This window comes from Mustela putorius, unplaced genomic scaffold, assembly GCF_011764305.1.
Source record: "Mustela putorius furo isolate JIRA1106 unplaced genomic scaffold, ASM1176430v1.1 tig00000224_pilon_pilon_pilon, whole genome shotgun sequence".
Classification (NCBI taxonomy): Eukaryota; Metazoa; Chordata; class Mammalia; order Carnivora; family Mustelidae; genus Mustela; species Mustela putorius.
The window spans coordinates 29979465-29999598 of NW_025421321.1; the positions used below are offsets into that span (position 1 = coordinate 29979465).

Here is a 20134-nt window from a genome sequence, read left to right on the forward strand (position 1 = left end):
CGCTACCCGGCCCACGGGAGGGGCCGTGAGTGTGAGCGCAGTGGCGGGGCTTGGCGGGGCTGGCGGGCGGGGTAGCCGGAGCTTCATGGCGCGAGCGCTGGCTCCGCCGGTCGCTGCAGGTGACGGAGGCGCAGCGAGGGCCACGGCGGCCCTGGGCAGGTGAGCGAGACGTCGAGGGGCCTCGGGTGCCGGCGGGGGGCGGGAAGTGCGGCAAGGGGTGGGACCGCTGGCAGTCAGCGGCTTACCTCCGCGGCCTCCTTCCCCGCGGGTCCCGGCCGGGGTCCCGCTAGCCGAAACGCCCGCGAACGTCCCCGCGCGCAGCCTGCACTTCGCAGGCCCTGCCAGCCCAGGGTCCCCGCCGCCCGCCCCGCCCGCGCACCAGCTCAGGGAACCCGGGCGTCTGCCCGCCAGGCCGCGCCCCGTGTCTCTGCCGGCATCTTCCCTCAGCCTCGCCCCGCTGCCCGGAGCCTTTGTCCGCTCCCCCCGGTTCCGCGCCCGGCGAGTTTCTGCCCCACAGGGGGAGGCGGCGACACCACAGGCTCGGGAACCGTGAGGACACGCCTCGAAGTGAGCCTCTGCGCCGAAGGTTTGCAGGGCTTTGAGCTCTTCGTCCTGGGCTTCATGTGATTTTATTTTCTCCTTCACGGTGAATGCCAGCTGCCCCGATTCCCGTTTGTGGTCAGGAAGGCTGGGCACAAGTCCTCTCTCTTGGGATGAGTCTGTTTAAAAATCTCCCACCCTCTGTTATGCCCAGGGCCTTTAACCTGACATACTGGCCCCTTCGTTTCTCCCCTTTCCTCCACCAAAAGAAGCTCTACAAAAGCCTTTTAATATTCGAAAAAAGAAACAAAGTCACGTGCCAGTCGCGGACTTCTCTTTGGTCTTAATTAATTAATTAGATTAATTTAATTAGATTGGTTTTAATACATTTAAGTAAACCAAGGTTGTGGGAATGGGGTGGGGGGTCTCCTCATGAGGACATGAGGAATCTCATGTGCATTAGCAAAAAAGAAGTGCATTAAATATAATTTTCATTTCTTCTAAATAACATGTTTCACCGTAAACGTTAACATCTAAAAAAACTTTTTTTATGAAATTGGGAGTGGATTTAGTAGTAGTGTAATTTGAGCTTCCAATTTTTTCTTACTGTCAGTTTTTGATAAGTGTATACTTGTTTTTTGGAATAGAGTGCACTGTGACAGCTATTCCACAGCTATTCCACTGTGACAGCTATACCATGTATATTATAAATGAGTATCACATTTGAAATATACATACAAGTTTTTAAGTATTTGATCTGAACAATGTTTTTGATTAGCTAACAGGTGCCAGCATATTGCAGTACACAATAAATATTTCATTCATTCATTCATTCATTCACTCGTTTATTTATTTTTTCATTTTTAAAGGTTTTGTTTATTTATTTGGAAGAGTGAGCCAGATAGCATGGCAGGAGGCAGAGGGAGAGGTAGAAGCAGCCAGGAGGATACAATCCCAGGACCCCGGTATTAAGACCTGAGTCAAGGCAGATGCCCAACCAAATGAGCCATCCAGGTGCCTGCACAATAAATATTTTAGAAATTTTAAATGAATCTTTTTGGAAGTGAAGGGAAAAAAAAACAGCACCCAAGTCCCTGCCCAGAATTTTGTATTAGACTGTTTTCTACTGAGGTCCACAAATTATAATAAAATACCCTAGTCTTAACATACATCTCAAATTGTGTGGTATGAATAGTGATGATGTGCTGGGCATACAAGTGGAGAACAATAAAGCTCTGTAAAATCTGTTTTCAACTGGGCTCAAGGAAGTGTTTTACAATTATTAAACTGCATTTTATTAAACTAAAATTATTAAATTGACCCTTGAAAGTGCAGGGGTTGAGGGTACTGATCCCCCACAGTCAAAAATACTTGTATAACTTTCGACTCCCCCAAAACTTAAGTACTAAGTCAACTCTTGACCAGAAACCTTATTAGCAACATAAACAGTCTATTAACACATATTTTATATATGTATTCTATACTGTATTCTTATTTAAAAAGTTAGCTAGAGAGAAGAAAATGTTATTAAGAAAATCATAAGGAAGAGCAAATACATTTAGAGTACTGCACCACAAAAAGTGTGGGTATAATTGGACTTGCACAGTTCAAACCTGTTTTGTTCAAGGGCCAACTGTACTCAGTAACAGATATTATCTTACTCCGTCCCTCCCTCCATGGCCCTCTGCTTTGGCTCTCAGTAAATGATATTAAAGTTTATCTGTTTGACTGCTAGTATCCGTCACCAGACCATAAACTCTTTGAGGATGGGGACCATGCCATATTTATTGGCTTATCACATATCACTAAATGTTTATTGACTTGTCACATATCACTAAATGTTTATTGGATTACATCCATTTGGGAAGCCATCTAGAGCCTTTTTAAAAATGATTTTATTTGAGAGAGATCTTGTGCAGGATTGAGGGGGTAGAGGGAGAGGGAGAACCAGACTCCCCACTGAGCAGCAAGCTGCAAGCAGGGCTCCATCTTGGGACCCCAAGGTCATGACAGGAGGCAAAGGCAGATACTTAACCCACTGAGCCACCCTGGCGCCCCTTATTTATGTATTTTAGAGAGAGAATGCACGGGGGAGGGGAGGTATTGGCCCTGAGGGAGAAGGAGAGAGGCAGACTCTCCACTGAGATCATGAATGGAGATGAAATCAAGAGTTGGACCCAAATGACTGAGCCACTCAGGCACCTCTAGAGCTTTTTTTCTTGGTAATTCCATTGTCTGAACATACTAGACACCCTTGGTAGCTGGATATGTTATTACAGGACTCCTGGATTGACCTAGAGGAGGATGTGGTGGGTGGAGAGCCAGGTTAACAAAGCAAGAGAAGCCTCCGCTGTGCAGGGGAGAGGGGGAGAGAGAGAGATTGTGAGAGAGAGAGAGAGAGAGAGAGAGCCTGGGCTTGAGCTTGAGCCTGCGCTTTGGCTTTTTATATTTGAGCGGTAGTGAGTGTTTGGGTGTGGGTAAGGATTAATTCTTATCAGGTCAATTGTTGTGTTTTTTTCCCCCGAGGACAAGGAAGAAGAAACACTTCAAAAAAAAAAAAAAAAAAGTTGCTTCAAACATGGAGAAATAACTGATTGTAATTGTTAATAGAATGTCCCACCATTTATAACTAATAATCACATGGTACCATGACAATGATTATGCTTATCATATAATGTCAGAGTAACTTGTTTTTAAGTTTCATTTGATTACATTAGTAAAAATTAAATATACTCAGCCTTCATTGTAGCATGGACCTTCACTCACAGAAGAATAAACCAAATACTGCTTAGGACTAGAATGAAATTACAATTCTTTTTTTTTTTTTTTTTTAAAGATTTTATTTATTTGACAGAGATTACAAGTAGGCAGAGAGACAGACAGAGAGAGGAGGAAACAGGCTCCCCGCTGAGCAGAGAGCCCGATGCGGGGCTTGATCCCAGGACCATGACCTGAGCTGAAGGCAGAGGCTTTAACCCACTGAGCCACCCAGGCACCCCAAATTACAATTCTTTTTAACCAGGATATATTTTTGTTGTTTTTTGTTTTTAGTTAAACTCTACCATCCATGAATTGCTAATCGAGGCATAAATCAAACACACTTAGATATTTTTTTGAAAGATATATATTATTCAACTTTTCCCTCAATGTTTTATTATGAAAAATTTTAAACACATAGCAAAGTTTAAAAAAAATGTTATAATGAACCCCTATATACCTACCACTTATATTCTGCCATTAATATTTTATTATACTTTTTTATCAGATAATTTATCCATCTGTCCATCCTTGTGTCTAACCATCCATCAATCCATAATATTCAAATGCTATAATATTTGAAGAGATTTGAGCTGTATATTCTATTTATTTTAGGTCAGTTTTATTTTTCCTTTACAGGTAGCATATAATTCTTAGGAATAAATTGTAACTGATTTTTAATGTTCTAAAAACTCTTGGATTTCAGATGTAAATATACCTGTTTGTCTTTATTTCTAGTTTTAAAAGATGAGTCGTGGATATTCAGAGAACAACAATTTCTTGAACAATAACAACCAAATGGTGTTGGACATGATCCTTTATCCATTAATTGGAATCCATCAGACCATCAACTGGGAAACTGTGGCAAGGCTTGTGCCTGGATTAACACCCAAAGAGGTAAATAACCATCCCCTAGATTGTTTTTGGAAAAATCAGAAAATGATCAATTTAAAGAAACGTCTTCTAAGAAAGGAAAAAAATTTTGAGTCTTATAAATTCATGTGCATGAATACTGAATGTGCGTATGATATGATTTGACTAGATACAAACTACATAAATTACATATTAAGCAACCTGGTATGTTTAAATTCAGTTGTTTGTATAATAACTGAAAATTCACTAATATCTCATTTTAAGTAACAGAATTGATACTGTAAAATTATGGGTAGATAAATCTTTTGTAAATCAAATTATATATTATTAAATCCCTAATGCTGTGCTTCTCAAACTTGAATAAGGAACAGAACTTTTTAAAGGAAAAAACTTGAAAATTCCCAGTGTTGACTTAAATTATTTTTATTATAATATAAATTAAATGTGCACTAACAATATTAGTTATAAACACACCTATACACCTTTAAGCAAATTTACATACAGTGGACACAAATGAAACCTAAAAACAACAAAGTTCAAACTGAAAATGGATACCTAATGTGGTAAGTGGTAGTGTTTTGCAGAAGTTAAATTGCTGATTACTAAGCAAATATTGTATGGTCAGTTGTGGCACATAATTTTTTGCATTCAGCCTGTATTGCCATGTGCCTTTCAAAGACTTCATTTTTTTTTTTTCCCCACTTTTCCCTATTTAACCTACTATGAAGCCTTACATTGTACCATGAGGTTATGTGCCTTCCTCGGACACCAGTGCCTCTCTCCTCTACAGAGTCCCTTCCCTATCTTTCGTTTTAAAAATTAGCCTCAGATATTCAAAACATTTCTCGGTACAACTTAATTGTAAACAGAAAAGCAAATAGGAACTGAAATACTCTGTCATCCCAATGATTTAGGTGATTTTATTAATTTTATGCTCAGAATCAAAACTTAAAATCTAATTCTTACATTCTTTGATTTCTGGTAATCCATCCATAAAACCTACTTTGAGAAACACCTCAGAATTTTTGCAGTTAATAGGAACTCTAAAGTGGGTGAATCATCTCAGAGTTCTCTAGAAGTAGAAATGACATTAATGATTTTTCCCCAGTAGTTGTTTTTTGTTGTTGTTGTTGTTGTTTTTACATAGAGAAAGACACAGTGAGAGAGGGAACACAAGCAGGGGGAGTGGGAGAGGGAGAAGCAGGCTTCCTGCTGAGCAGGGAGCCCCGTGTGGATTTCATCCCAGGACCCTGGGATCATGACCTGAGTGGAAGGCAGATGCTTAAGGACTGAACTACCCACACACCCTTCCCCAGTGAATTTAAAGCATATTTACCATTGCCCTGGTCCATCATATATACTCAGAAAATACTGGCAGAAAGTTCCACCATCTTTTTTTTTTTTTTTTAAGATTTTATTTATTTGAGAGAGAGCAAAAGCAAGAGAAAGCAGCAAAAGAGGGAGAGGGGCAGAGGGAGAGGGAGAAGCAGACTCCCTGTTGAGCAGTGAGCCCCCGACAACTCGAAGTGGGGCTCCATCCCAGGCCCTAGGTTCATGACCTGAGCCCAAGGCAGACACTTGACTGACTGAGGCTCGCAGGCGCCCTGCACCATCTTCTTTTGCAGTCGAGAAAACCAATACCCACAAGAAATTAATTGCACTCAGTTGTTATAAGTCTTTGTGAAATGATGAGGAACTTTTTTTTTCACTACCTAATTTATACTTTTTCATACCTTTTCTTTTTTTAAGATTTTATTTATTTATTTATTTGAGAGAGAGAGAGACAGCAAGAGGGAACACAAGCCTGGGAGAAGGAGAGGGAGAAGCAAGCTCCCCGCTGAACAGGGAGCCCAATGCAGGGCTCGATCTCAGGACCCCGGGACCACAACTTGAGCCCAAGTCTGACTGAGTCACCCAGGTGCCCCTTTTTCAAACCTTTTGGTTAAGTTTTGAAACTTGTTAGGTTTTTAAATGAGGCAAACTGTGAATTCAACTACTGTTTTGACTTTTTATTGTGAATATCTTCAAACATATAGAAAAGTTGAAGGAAGAGCACTACACCCCTATATCATTATGTAGATGCCCTATTTGCTTCATCTCTTTATGAAATTTTTTTCTGCAGTATTTTAAAGTGACACTTCACCCCATAGACTACAGCATACATCTCCCTTAAATAAGGACATTATTTCATAATCGCAGTACCATGGTTGACCCAAGAAATTAACAATAACTCTGTCCTATCATCTAATATTCACTGTGTATCCAAATTCACCCAATTGTTGAATTTTTTTTAACTAAAATACAACTAAATGTAAATCAGATTATGTCTAAATAGTGTTAATTTTTAAATAATTCTTTAAAGATTTATTTATTTATTTATTTGAGAGAGAGAGAGAGAGAGAGAGAGCACATGCATGCACACAAAGGAAGGGCAGAGGGAAAGAATCTCCAGCAGACTCCCTGCTGAGTGTGGAGCCACTGCAGTGCAGGCCTCAATCTCACCACCCTGAGATCTTGACCTGAGCTGAAACAAAGTCAGATGCTTAACTAACCGAGCCCCCCAGGCGCCCCTAAATAATTTTTCATTATTAAACAAAACATGTCCTTAAAGAACACACATACGCACACACAAAGGAAATAAGTGAAAAATCAGAATGCTGTCTGATCCTATCTAACATAAGTTGTTAACACCTTGTATATATCCTTCCAGATACTTTTCTATACATGTAAGAATTGTTAAGATGGGGCGCCTGGGTGGCTCAGTGGGTTAAATCCTCTGCCTTCGGTTTGGGTCATGATCCCAAGGTCCTGGGATCGAGCCCCTCCTTGGGCTCGCCACTCAGAGAGGAGCCTGCTTCCTCCTCTCTGCCTGCCTCTCTGCCTACTTGTGATCTCTGTCTGTCAAATAAATAAATAAAATCTTTAAAAAAAAAAAAAAGAATTGTTAAGATGGACTTAGAACAAATTCACTGTTTTACTGCTTTTTCACTTAGCGTGTTGTAGACATATTTATGTGTCAATTAATAGACTTCTGCAACATTTGAGCTATATCATAATTTATTAAATTAGTCCCTTTTGTTGGGTATGTAGTTTTGGCTACTACAAATACCACTATTAAAATATCTTATTCTTATTTCCTTAGGGGATAATGCATTTTTAAGGCTTTTGTTATATATTGCCAGCTAAAAGGGCCATCAGTGTTATATTCCAGTCAGCATAGCGGAGTCTTGATCCCTGTACTTTTTATATCACATATTATTTGTGTGTGTCTTTTCAAAATATGTGCTATCTTTATTGCAGTTTTAATTTACTTTAAATCCTAGAGATTGAACATTTCATATCTTATTGTACCATGGCCTTTTTCTGTTTGTGAATTTGCTTTGTAACTAGTTTTTTTAAAAGATTTTATTGATTTGAGAGAGCAAAGCTAGAGAGAGAGATTATGAGCAGCGAGGAAGCACAGAGGGAGAGGCAGACTCCCTGCTGAATAGGAAACCCAATGCAAGACTCCATCTGTGAACTCTGGGATCATGACCTGAGCCAGAGGCTGACAGTTAACTGAATGAACTACCCAGCACCCCAATGTTTTGTTACTAGTTTTAAATAATGTTTTCTATATATTAAATATATTAACCCTTGATCTAGCTTTTACCAGTTTTTTCCCGGCCTATTAAGTTATTAATGATAGTCTCTTATATACAGATGTTTAGAAGTTTTAAATGTTTAATGTAAAATCTGTGGATCTTTTACTTTGAGATCTGCATTTTTTATCCTTTTAAAAAATCCTTCTTACCTGAAGGCTATGTATAATATGTAGTTACCTACATTTCCTGACTACTTTTATTTTCTACATTTAAATCTTGACTCCACCTGCACTTTGATTTAGTTTTAACATTATTCCAAATGACTAGTTAATTGTCTCAACATTTATTGAATTTTTCATTCTTTTTTTTCTTTTCAAATTTTTTATTCAAATTCTAGTTAGTTAGCATACAGTGTAGTATTGGTTTCAGGAGTAGAACTCAGTGATTCCTCACTGACATACAACACCCAGGGCCCATCATAACAAGTGCCCTCCTTATTACCCATCACCCATTTAACTCAATCCCCGGTCCCCACCTATCAACCCTCATTTTGTTCTGTATCTTTAAGAGTCTCTTATGCTTTGTTTCCCTCTCTTTCCTTTTTTGATCCCTCCCATATGTTCATCTGTTTTGTTTTGTTTTGTTTTGTTAAGATTTATTTATTTTAAAGAGGGAGCACTTGCAAGGAGCAGGGAGGGGCTAGGAAGAGAAGGAAAGGAAAAGGGAGAAAAGCAGACTCCCCACTGAGCAGGGAGCCAGAGGCAGCTAGATGATGTAGGCAGCTGTAACGATGACATCATGACCTGAGCCAAAATCCCAGAGTTGAATGCTTAATGACTGAGCCACCCAGGCGGCCCCATCTGGTTTGTTTCTTAAATTCTGCATATGAGTGAAATCCTATGCTATTTATCTTTTATTTATTTCATTTAGCATAATACTCTCTAGCTCCGTCCACATTGTTGCAGATGATGAGATGTCATTCTTTTTATGGCTGCATAATATTCCATTGTGTGTATGTATGTATGTGTGTGTGTATATATAGATACACATACACACACACATACATACCACATCTTCTTTATCCATTCATCAATTGATGGACATTTGGCCTCTTTCCATAGTTTGGAGAATAATTTCATTCTTTATTACTGGTTTGAAATTCAGATCTTTTTCTACATTTACTGTTCTGATCTATTGATCTCTTTATCTAATCCTGTTGACAGTCCTGTGTTCAATTATTTTCAATATTGCTTTAGTATCTGTGTGTGTGTTTTTCAAGTTTCTTGAATGTTCTTTCAATCTCCTGGGTTATCAATTTTTTTCCACTTTGACGATGATGTGTTGGTATTTTGAAAGTAGAGAAAAGACAGATTAAGAGTTAGCTGAAATAATGTATCTAATTTTTCTTTGTTGCTTGTGCTTTTAGTGTCATGCTAAGAAACTGTCACCCAATCCAAGATTATTTTCTCCTAAGAGTTTTATAGTGTTAGCTCTAATATTTAGTCTTTGATCTATTTTGAGCTAATTTTTGTATGCGCTTTAGGTAAAAGATCCAGCCACATTCTTTTACATCTACATATCATGTAATTTTTGCTTAAACACAAAGAACATTTTTTAAAAGATTTTATTGATTTATTTATTTGTCAGAGAGAGAGAGAGCACAACAGGGGGAACAGCAGGCAGAGGAAGAAGCAGGCTCTCCGCTTAGTGAGGAACCTGGTGCAGGACCTGGTCATGACCTGAGGTGAAGACAGAAGCTTAACTGACTGAGCCACCGGGTATCCCAAACACAAAGAACTTTTAACAATATAATTTAAATTATTTATAGTTCAGTTGCTTCCTTGTTTAAGCAATCATGTATTCATTTCAAAATTCATGATTTTCTTGTTTTTTAAATATTAGAAATGCTGTAAACCTTGTTGAATAAATCTACATTAATTTTCCAATATAGTTATACACTTTACCTAAAATATATCAAAGAAGGGATGCCTGGGTAGCTCATTCAGTTAAGCCACTGCCGTCAGCTCAGGTCATGATCCCAGGATCCTGGGATCAAGTCCCACATTGGTCTCCTTGCTCAGCACGGAGCCTGCCCTTCTCTCTGCCTTTGCCTGCCACTCTGCCTGCTTGTGCTCACTTGCTCTCTCTCTCTCTCTGACAAATAAATAAAATCTTTAAAATATATATCTACATATATTTTATAATCTTTGATATCTTTCTATCTATCTATCTACATTTAGATAGATATCAAAGAAACCTGTGTTTTAAAAGCCTACCTATCACTTTACTTTCTTTGTGTTACAAAAAATAAATTCATTTTGAAGGAAAAATGGATTCAATAAACCCATTTATATTTTTTGTCTTTGTCAACTCATCATAAATGCAGACCACAGGGAAATATGACTGATAAAGGTATGGGGCGCCTGGGTGGTTCAGTGGCTTAAGCCTCTGCCTTCAGCTCAGGTCATGATCTCGGGGTCCTGGGATTGAGCCCCACGTCAGCTCTCTGCTTGGCAGGGAGCCTGCTTCCCCCACTCTCTCTCTGCCTGCCTCTCTGCCTCTCTGTCAAATAAATAAATAAAATCTTATTTTAAAAAAAGGTGTTTTTCATTTTCCTATAACAGGATAAATATATTATTCCATTGGGTTTAAGTGTATTTTTAAAAGTTCTGTGGGCTCCAGGGTATCAGAATTGGTTAAGCATCTAACTCTTGGTTTTTGCTTAGATGACCATCTCAGGGTCATGAGATCTGGCTTCGCAGGCCTGCTTAAGATTCTCTCTCCCCCGCTCCCTTTGCTCCTCATCTCCCCACCCCCCCACCACTACCACACTCTCTGCTTACACACATGAGCATATGCTCTCTTCCTCTCAAAAAAAAAATTTTTTTTTTAAGATTTTATTTATTTATTTGACAGACAGAGATCACAAGCAGGTAGAGAGGCAGGCAGAGAGAGAGAGAGAGGAGGAAGCAGGCTCCCTGCTGAGCAGAGAGCCCGATGTGGGACTCGATCCCAGGACTCTGAGATCATGACCTGAGCTGAAGGCAGAGGCTTAACCCTCTGAGCCACCCAGGCACCCGTCCTCTCAAAAATTTTTAAAAAAGAAAAAAAGTCAGAAGCTTTTGTACAATTTTCTAGTATTACCCAGCAGATTGGAATCCACTTGTAGAAAATGATTATAGAAAAATGCCACCAAACAGAAGGCAAGAAATTAATCTTATTTTTTAATTAAGAAAGACCTGCATTTCCAGGTGCCTGGGTGGCTCAGTGGGTTAAGCCTCTGCCTTCAGCTCCAGTCATGATCTCAAGGTCCTGGGATTGAGGCCTGTATTGGTCTCTCTGCTCAGTGGGGAGCCTGTTTCCCCCTCTCTCTCTGCCTGCCTCTTTGCCTACTTGTGATCTCTCTCTCTCCCTCTCTCTGTCAAATAAATAAATAAATAAACAAATCTTTTAAAAAAAAGAAAAGAAAAGAACACAGACCTGCATTTCCTTCCTTTTATGTCATTACAGTGTGCAAAAAGGTTTGATGAACTGAAGAGCAGTGGAAGTTCACCTGTTGACAACCAGTATAGTCCCCTAATGGCTGCTGGAGAAAGTCCTGTGGAAACTTTAGCCACGTATATCAAATCCTCCCTTCTTGACATGCAGGGAGAATTTCAGGAGACTCTGGTTGGTCAAGATACAATTTCCAAAACTGGTAAGGTTTGAAAACAAAATGCAGTACTTGTCCTTATGATAATTTTGCAAAATATGCATTTCAATCAACTTTATTTTTTTATAGGCTAATATAAACATTGCCAGAAAATTTATTAGGATTTTTATCTTCCTGATTTTTAGAAATGTGTCTTTGCTATCTGAAAAATGTTTTAATGTTAATATGCAGGTCAAACACTATCACCAAAAAAACTTTTTATTATATCAAAATTTACTACTCCAGTCTGTTAAATTATGTCATAAATTTAAAGAGATTTGACCTACACTTTCTACTTAATTTTTTTTTTACTAAGAAAATGTGGCTTGTTCCTCATATTATCTACCTTTTACATAGTCAACATTAGCTTCAAATGACACTGGCAGGATAGAAAAGATGTTTTCTGCAGTTGGAAGTAATAGCTGATTTTAGAAACCCTGAGTGTACTGAGTGATTTAAATCTCGGCAGCAGCAGTCAGAATACTGATATGAAAAGTCGCTTCAGAAAGAGAGAACTCTGTTGTTAGCTTTTGAACACTTGACCCCTGTCCATTCACACCACATCATTTTTTAAATCTTCAGTGTAATGTTAGCAATGTGTGATCCTTTTTTTCTACTGTTTCTTTCATATACCTTCAGAAATATTAAGGGATAATGCCACCTAACAGAGTACCAACTTTAACTAGCCTTGGAAACCATGCATTTACGTATAACCATTCAGTAAGTAAAAACCTGTTCTCAGCTAGAAACGCTAACCTCCCCCTTTGTTTTTGTATGTGTTTGTTTCTGTATTTAAGGAAGACATAGTATAGCTTCCACAAGGAATTGTTCTTCAGAAAGTGAAAATTGTACTACTCGTAATGGTGGAGAAAAGACTGAAGAATCTGAAGGGTAGGAGGCTGGTTCTTTGCTAGATAAGATTTAATATGAATATCAACTTCAAGTTATAAAATATATGATTGGTGATTGTATACATCAGTTACCATAATTTCGGAATTTTATATTACACAATTGTTCAAATTGTTGGAGTAAAGGGTAGTTCATGCATTGAACTATAACAATTGCTTGATGGCTAAATGTGGCTTATTCATGTTATAATTAAATGGGACTACAGTTTTCCTTTATAAAAATTCATTTTCATATTTATAAATATTAGGAATACCCTCTACTAATATAAAACTTTAACCAAATTTTAAAACCCAAAGAAGAATATCTTCCATTAGTTTCCAATTTTTTAAAACTAGATCTATATTTTAGAGCCATTGGAATATAATTCTCATTATAGAAACATTTAAAAATTAGAATACACCTTTTAGTATATTGCAAGTTTTGATTGGTATATTTTACATATAATAAATTAGACATATTTTAAGTATTCACATTGATGAATTTTAACAAATGTGTACACCATGTAACCATCACACAAAGATATAGAATATTTTCATATCTGAAAGTTCCTTTCTGTATTGTAACAGTTTTTTTCATATATAATTCATATGCCATAAGATTTACCCTTTTGAAAAAGTTCTGGAGATGGATGATGGTGATGATTGTACAACACTGTGAATGTTCTTAATGCCATTGAACTGTACACTTAAAAGGGCTAATATGATAGATTTTATGCTATGTGTATTTTACCACGATAAGAAAAATTTACCCTTCTGAAGTGTATAGTTCAGTGATTTTTAATTTATTCGCGTAGATTTTTAACCGCTAGTTTCGTTTGTGTAGCACAAAAATTTATCAGATAATTTTTTTACTGGAATTATCTAGTATTTCATACTGCAGACCCAAAAGCCACAGAAACATTATGCTTCATTATAGCACCCATTACCTGTTTATATTTTGACTGTAATTTCTTTGGAAGAACAATTTGCAAACTTACTTAAATTCCTTTGACCTTAACAAGAATGTTGGTTAATAATCCTTGTTCTGATAGCCCAGTTTTGTTTCAAATGTTATTTTTTTGTATTAGAAAGGTAATTGAACACATTAAATTCATATTGTAGGATAGTGTATCTCTTTCTACTTATTCTCTTTTGTAATGCTGTGAAGGTAGTTGTGCATCACACTGATACTGCTTTTTTGAGGTGATATAATTTTCAAAGGAAAGTAAATTCAAGGAATATATAATTTTTGAAGCAGCAGGTCTGATGCAATATCTAAACTTACTCTTAAATTATTTTTAAATATGTTAATAAACACATTGTAGTCTTAAGAATCCTTTTAACTACATTTACTAATTTATATTTGATGAATATAAGTTTCTTACTGTTAAAAATAACTAAGTAGCCATTGCTAGTTTTTTTATTTTTTAATGAAAGATTTTACCTGTTTTTCCTATTTATTGATAGTAAGAAAATTTTAGTATTTAGTCTCTACTCATCATACCCATAACCATGTAAAAGTGCCATTTTATGTTCTTCATAAGAATTAGAAGGTATTATTTAATTTTTCTTTGTGAATTGGTTTTATTTTTTAAAATTTTATTTACATATAACTTGAAAAATAAACTTTAAACCACGTAAACTAGAGTCCTATAGTAAAATATTTTTGTTTTTCTAAGCTCTTAAGTTATTAGGCTTAATAATCTTAAGGTCACCAGCTTAACTAAAATGAGTCAAAAACCTAAGATACAGATCAGATTAGCAAGATACTTAATGAAAACTTCTGAAACTCAAGCTCTATATAATTGATTTATGGTCAAAACTTCCAAAAACGTCTTATTCTCGTACTTCCAATAAATGTCAGTGTTCTTAGCGCCTCTTCTAGAACTCTAATAATTTCATTTCTGTGTAACATTTTTTATGAAGGCCAAACATGGTGATCCATGTATGTGATGAAGCAAAAAACTTGAAAGAAGATTTTATTTGCCCACGAGATCTTTTGATATCAGAAATGAAGTACTTTGCTGAATATTTATCTATGGATGCGCAGCGCTGGGAAGAGGTGGACATTTCAGTTCATTGTGACGTTCACATTTTCAACTGGTTGATAAAGTATGTTAAAAGGAACACTAAGGAGAATAAAGATTGTGAGATGCCCACTTTAGGTAAAAGACAATCTATTGCTTATTTTGTGGTGAAATTTATGTGTCACCTGGTAGTTGCTTCAGGCCAAACATGCAATGTGGAAAATTATTTGGACATTAGTATTTATGCTCAGATTAGTAATCACCTTTTAAGAAACCAATACCTCATCCTTTTTTATAGATTATAGTGAATGTATGGCAAGTGGACAGGTCTCTAGATCAGCGGTTTTCACTGTATGGTACGTGGACCTCTGGTACCCTAGAGATTTTTTTAGAGGATTCACAAGGTCAAGACGATTTGCATTATAATACTAAACTGTTACTTTTTCTCTGTGTTGACCTTTGTTCAAATGGTACTACGGAAGTAATGGAGAAAACTCTGGGAGCTTTAGCACATATCCGGGCAGGGATACCAAACTGTGCTAGTAGTCACTGTTCCTCAATACCACGTGCTCATAGTTAAAAAGGAAAAAAATGAAAGAAAAAATTCATTCTTACTTTAAGAATATCCTTGATAAAACAGTGAAAATTATTAATTTTATTAACTCTTGACCCTTGAGTATGCATCTTTTTCATGTTCTCTGTGATGACACAGGAGGTGCACTCATGCTTTACATTGAAGTGTGATGGTCGTCTGGAGGAAAAGCACTTGTGCAGTTGTTTGAGTTGCAAGCTAAACTAGTGGCTTTTTAAAAAGAGAAAACCATTTTCCTCGAAAGAATGATAAGCAAATTATGGTTATTCAGACAGGCATTTGGCAGATATTTTCTTGAAGATGAATTGAGGGAGTTGATCAACGAAAGGGAAACCACTGATAGTATCCATTGTCAATAAAATTCAGGGTTTCAAGTGAGAATTGGAGTGTGGAAAACTTGTATCTGCTTCCATGTGCTTGACAGTCTCTCCATATTTATAGACTTTTCTGATGAGACTGGTGTTAATTCTAACAAATGTGATTTTTAAAATATATATGGTACAATGAAATGTTTCAACATTTGGAAGGTCCACATAACTCAGTGAACCAACATTTTCCAAATAACCAATGTGTGTTGTTAAAATCATACCTGGGTTAAAGATCCACTCACAGTGCAAGATAAGTCATTTGACTTTGAGATAACGGAACAGGAAGCGTTCATGGATTATGACTTCAGATTCCATTGCAACTAACCTTTAAAACTTTTGAGTTTTTTTTTTTTAAAGATTTTATTTTTATTTATTTGACAGAGAGAGAGATTACAAGTAGACAGAGAGGCAGGCAGAGAGAGAGAGAGAGAGAGGCAAGCAGGCTCCCTGCTGAGCAGAGAGCCCGATGCGGGACTCGATCCCAGGACGCCGAGATCATGGCCTGAGCCGGAGGCAGCGGCTTAACCCACTGAGCCACCCAGGCGCCCACCAGTTGTTGAGTTTTGATGTAACAGCAGAGAAGACTACCCACAGACTGAGTGTAGAAACAAACAGAATCCAGCTGCCTTCTATTTAAGTCAAGCATTGAAGAAATTTGCAAAAAATGTCAGTGTTACTCTTCTGGCTAATTTATATTTTGGAAAATGTGGTTATTTTTCATAAAATATGTTACTGTGTATTGAGTCTACTATTCTTTTAAAAGGATTAAAATTTCCCTGTTTTAATTTATGATAAATTATCATTATGACAAATAAATTATAAATAAATATATAAATACATTATGATAAATAAATTATCAGTATCAATACTGATAGATATAACCTATCTGAACAAAAAAGGGTCTTAAGATCAAAAGTCTGAGAACCAGGGGGCACCTGGGTGGCTTAGTGGGTTAACGCCTCTGTGTTCAGCTCAGGTAATGTTCCCAGGGTCCTGGAATCAAGCCCAGGATCAAGCTCTCTGCTCAGCAGGGAACCTGCTTCCCTTCCTCTCTCTCTGCCTACTTGTGATCTCTGTCAAATAAATAAATAAAATCTAAAAAAAAAAAAAAAGTTTGAGAACTGGTATTCTAGATGAAAAGAAGAATAATTACTAAGTAATCTTTAGTTGGGTATGGACTTGTATAGGAAATCACACATGTGGTTTAATAAAGTCTTTCCATGTGTAGAGTATACTATTTATAGTAGTACTAAAATATTTTTTTAATCTTGTTAGTAAATAAATCTACAGTGACAATATAAAAATTTTCTGAAGAAATTTCTAATTTATTACATTTTAATGACCAAATTAATGGAAAAAAGTTTCTAGTGGCTCTTAAATAAAAATTACAAGATTTCCAAATAAAAATTTTCAGCCAGAGTCCAGAGATTCCAAATCACCCATATATGATTAGTATATGTGAAATAAAAAAAAAATCAAATTATGTAGGGAGAAAAAAATATTGTTTGATCTAGCATATTAATGCATTTAGTAAAGTTAAAAGAAGTGGAGCGCAACCAGTCACTCTGTAATCAGTGGCTACAAACATAAACTTTTATAGAAGCAATCTTTAGGGGCACCTGGGTGGCTCAATTGGTTAAGCATCTGACTCCTGATTTCAGCTCAGAGAGTATCAGGGCTGTGAGATTGAGTTCCACGTTGGGCTCAGCCCTCAGAGAGGAGTCCTCCTGAGAATCTCTCTCTCTCTCTGTCCCTCTGCCTCTCGTACTTGCATGTGCATACCCACACTAAATAAATAAATAAATAGATACATATTTTTAAAAATAAGTAACAACAGTCTTTATTCTAACCAGGAAAACCACCAAAATGCTTAATTAAATCCCTGATAATGCAGACAGTGAGTCTTAGCTGGAATTATACTTCCCTGAGGGATTTTTCACTAACTCCCTCCCCCCTTCACCATTGCTGTTTGAGAGCCTTTAACCTAGAAGTAATATTTAAACAAAGATTAAGATTACTTATTTTAGGGGCTCCTGGGTGGCTCAGTGGGTTAAAGCCTCTGCCTTCGACTCAGGTCATGATCTCAGGGTCCTGGGATCGAGTCCCACATCAGGCTCTCTACTTAGCAGGGGGCCTGTTTCCTTCTCTCTCTCTTTCTCTCTCTCTCTCTCTCTCTCCCTGCCTCTGTGCCTACTTCTGATCTCTCTCTCTCTCTCTGTCAAATAAATAAATAAAATCTTTAAAAAAAAAAAAAAGATTACTTATTTTAATCGTTGTCTGTATAGTCCTTTATTTAGAAGGATTGTCTTAATATATAAGGCAAAAAAATTAGGTTTTTTTTTTTCTTAAATATACCTCATAGGAGATGACTTGGGTTTACGAAAATAATAGTGTCAGCTGGCATTCCCCTTTCCCTGGTTATGCCTCTCAACGCCCACCTCAGCCTGCCTTTAGAAAGTAACTTTAGCATTTCTGCAATAATAAATTTTATATTAGCTTTCAGAATCTTTTAATATTTGTTCATAACAAGCATTGTACTGCCTTTGAAGTAACTTCACTAATAACAAGTGCCTCCATTAATCATTTAGAAGATTTTCTCATGATTTTTTAATGTGATGAATTGGTCTCAATTTTAATTATCTTTTTCTCTGATTTAGTTAAGGAAAAAAGTTTGCATGTGTCATGTCTTTAGCTGGAGTCTTTTTACTTGATATTGATGATGTTCTAGAATAGAGCTGAGGTTCGGTGGGGTGAGGTCCGGGGCCAATGACCAAGAAAGAATTCTTGAGACATCTTTGGTGCAAAATGGTAGTTTATTAAAGCACGGGAACAGGACCCATGGGCAGAAAGAGCTGCTGCCCTGGGGTTGTGAGGGGTGGCAGGTTATGTACCATGGGGGTGGGGGAAGTAAGGAAAAAGGAGGTTTCAATATGCTAAAGAGGACCTACAAAATACCAGGATACCAGAGGCCTTGCCTTTGCCAAGGTCGTTTTGCCCTCTAGCAAGGTATTAACATTAAAATGGGTGGGAGATTCCTAAAAGAATGTCACATATGTCCCACCCAGGAGTGGGGGTGGTGGAGGGGGGAGGTTGCAGGGTGTCAGCTTTTCCTTTGTCCTCAGCCAGCCTTCTGTTCCCTCATCAATATGAATCTAATTCTGGGGCAGATTTACTGTGTGCTTTTTCTATACTGTATATTTTAACACTGCATTTTCTTTCTTTCATGTATCTAACCTTTATGATGTAGGAAGGTTATAATAAATTGCTCTTTTAATGTAACATCCTCTGTTAAGGTGAAAAGGAGCCTGTTCTGAGGCGGTTGAGGTACAAATCAAAAGGAGAATTTAATTTTTCTCTTTTTTTTAGAACCAGGAAATGTCATTTCAATTCTTATTTCTTCAGAGTTTTTGAAAATGGATTCATTGGTAAGTATTAATAAAAGATCCAAGCTCTTTTTGGGGTGCCTGGGTGGCTCAGTCAGTTAAGTATTGACTCTTGATTTTTGGCTCAGGTTTATGATCTCAGGATTCTGAGACTGAACCCTGCATTGGGCTCCCCTCTGGGCATGGAGCCTGGTTAAAATTCTTTCTCCCTCCCCCATCTCTCCCTCTGTTTAAAAAAAAAAAAGAAAAAAACACTTGTTTATTCACCTATGTTTAATTTAACATATAACTTGATTTTTCTTTCAAGGGTTTAGGAATTTTTAAGACATCTTACTAAAATTGTTGTTAATTCAAGAGTGTGATTTCGTAACTGAACTAATAGGGGTTTGCTCCTTGGTGAGGTACAGAGACTACATAAGGTGGAGTTGTCACACAAAGGAAACCATTTGCAGCAAATACGGAGATCACAAGAAGCAACTTTCAAAACCGAAGCCATCATTCCCAAGCAGCCCTGAGCAGTTCATTTTATTCAGGGTTTAGGATGAATATTCATAAAGGCGAGCTCACAATGCAGGTAGAGGAGGGGCGTAAGGTACAAGCGTCCTATGCTAAGTTAATGAAGCTTGTGCTCTTCCTAGGGTGGAGACTTTACTATTACAATGAAACAGAGGTAACTGGAAGAGGGGGAAGGGATATGGGCCTAAACTGGAGGAGTCCTCAGCATTGTTTACTTTGGAAACTACTGGGAGTTTTTACCACGTATTTGTTGTCTCCAGGCCTGATGGAGACTGTTTTTTCATTCCACTGATTCCCTAAAAATTCTTAACTACTGAGGTTTTTGTATTTCTTTGTAACTCTGATAAGTCCTAGGAGGTAGGGCACAGATCATAGAAAACAGCTTGGGGCCTGAAATGGCTTCTTTTTGTCAGGAAAGCTTTGTCTAACTCTCTGTTTACAATTCCTTTCGAATAAACTGCTCTTGTTCTGTGGGGACAGGGTGAGACTACTATGTACCATTAATACATTATGCCTGTAAAGCAAACAATTTATCTTTAAGGAATAGTTTACTGTTGTATTAGATGAAATTAAACAGAATTAGCTTTGACTCAAGAGGAATTTTGCTCTAAAACTTAATTAAATGAAAATTAATTGGAATATATTTGTTTCACTAAGTAATTTTTTTAAGCATGTTTTACTTATTTGTGTCTTTCATTTATAATTCAGTGAATTAAAAACAAATGCCCAACTATTAGTATAACCATATATTGGTAAACCAAATGCTAAAGTTGATCATTTAAGAGTAGTTGATAAAATGTAAAAGTGCAATATATACATGCACATATCAGGCTCTAACACTGAATATATTTTTTTATTTAATAAATTTCTTAAGCATTCACATGTTTATATATGTTTGTGTTAAGGCAGAATACTC

General features: G+C 37.2%; 1 protein-coding gene across 8 annotated transcripts in view; it reads left to right on the forward strand.

Moving 5' to 3' along the window:
* Positions 1-20134, forward strand: part of SANBR (SANT and BTB domain regulator of CSR) — a 53789-nt gene continuing 33655 nt past the window's right edge. For 4 of the 8 annotated variants that reach the window (XR_006606044.1, XM_004742021.3, XM_045077879.1 and 1 more), the window contains exons 1-6: positions 1-159; positions 4036-4194; positions 11265-11451; positions 12243-12336; positions 14259-14497; positions 18686-18744. Coding sequence is in view for 7 of the 8 variants with exons in the window: in XM_004742021.3 (XP_004742078.1) it covers positions 4045-4194; positions 11265-11451; positions 12243-12336; positions 14259-14497; positions 18686-18744 (729 nt within the window). In the remaining variant the exon portion in view is untranslated. Of the gene's footprint in view, positions 160-411; positions 587-4035; positions 4195-11264; positions 11452-12084; positions 12166-12242; positions 12337-14258; positions 14498-18685; positions 18745-20134 lie in introns of those variants that run through there. The other 4 variants (XM_045077877.1, XM_045077878.1, XM_013051082.2 and 1 more) reach the window with 4 other exon arrangements.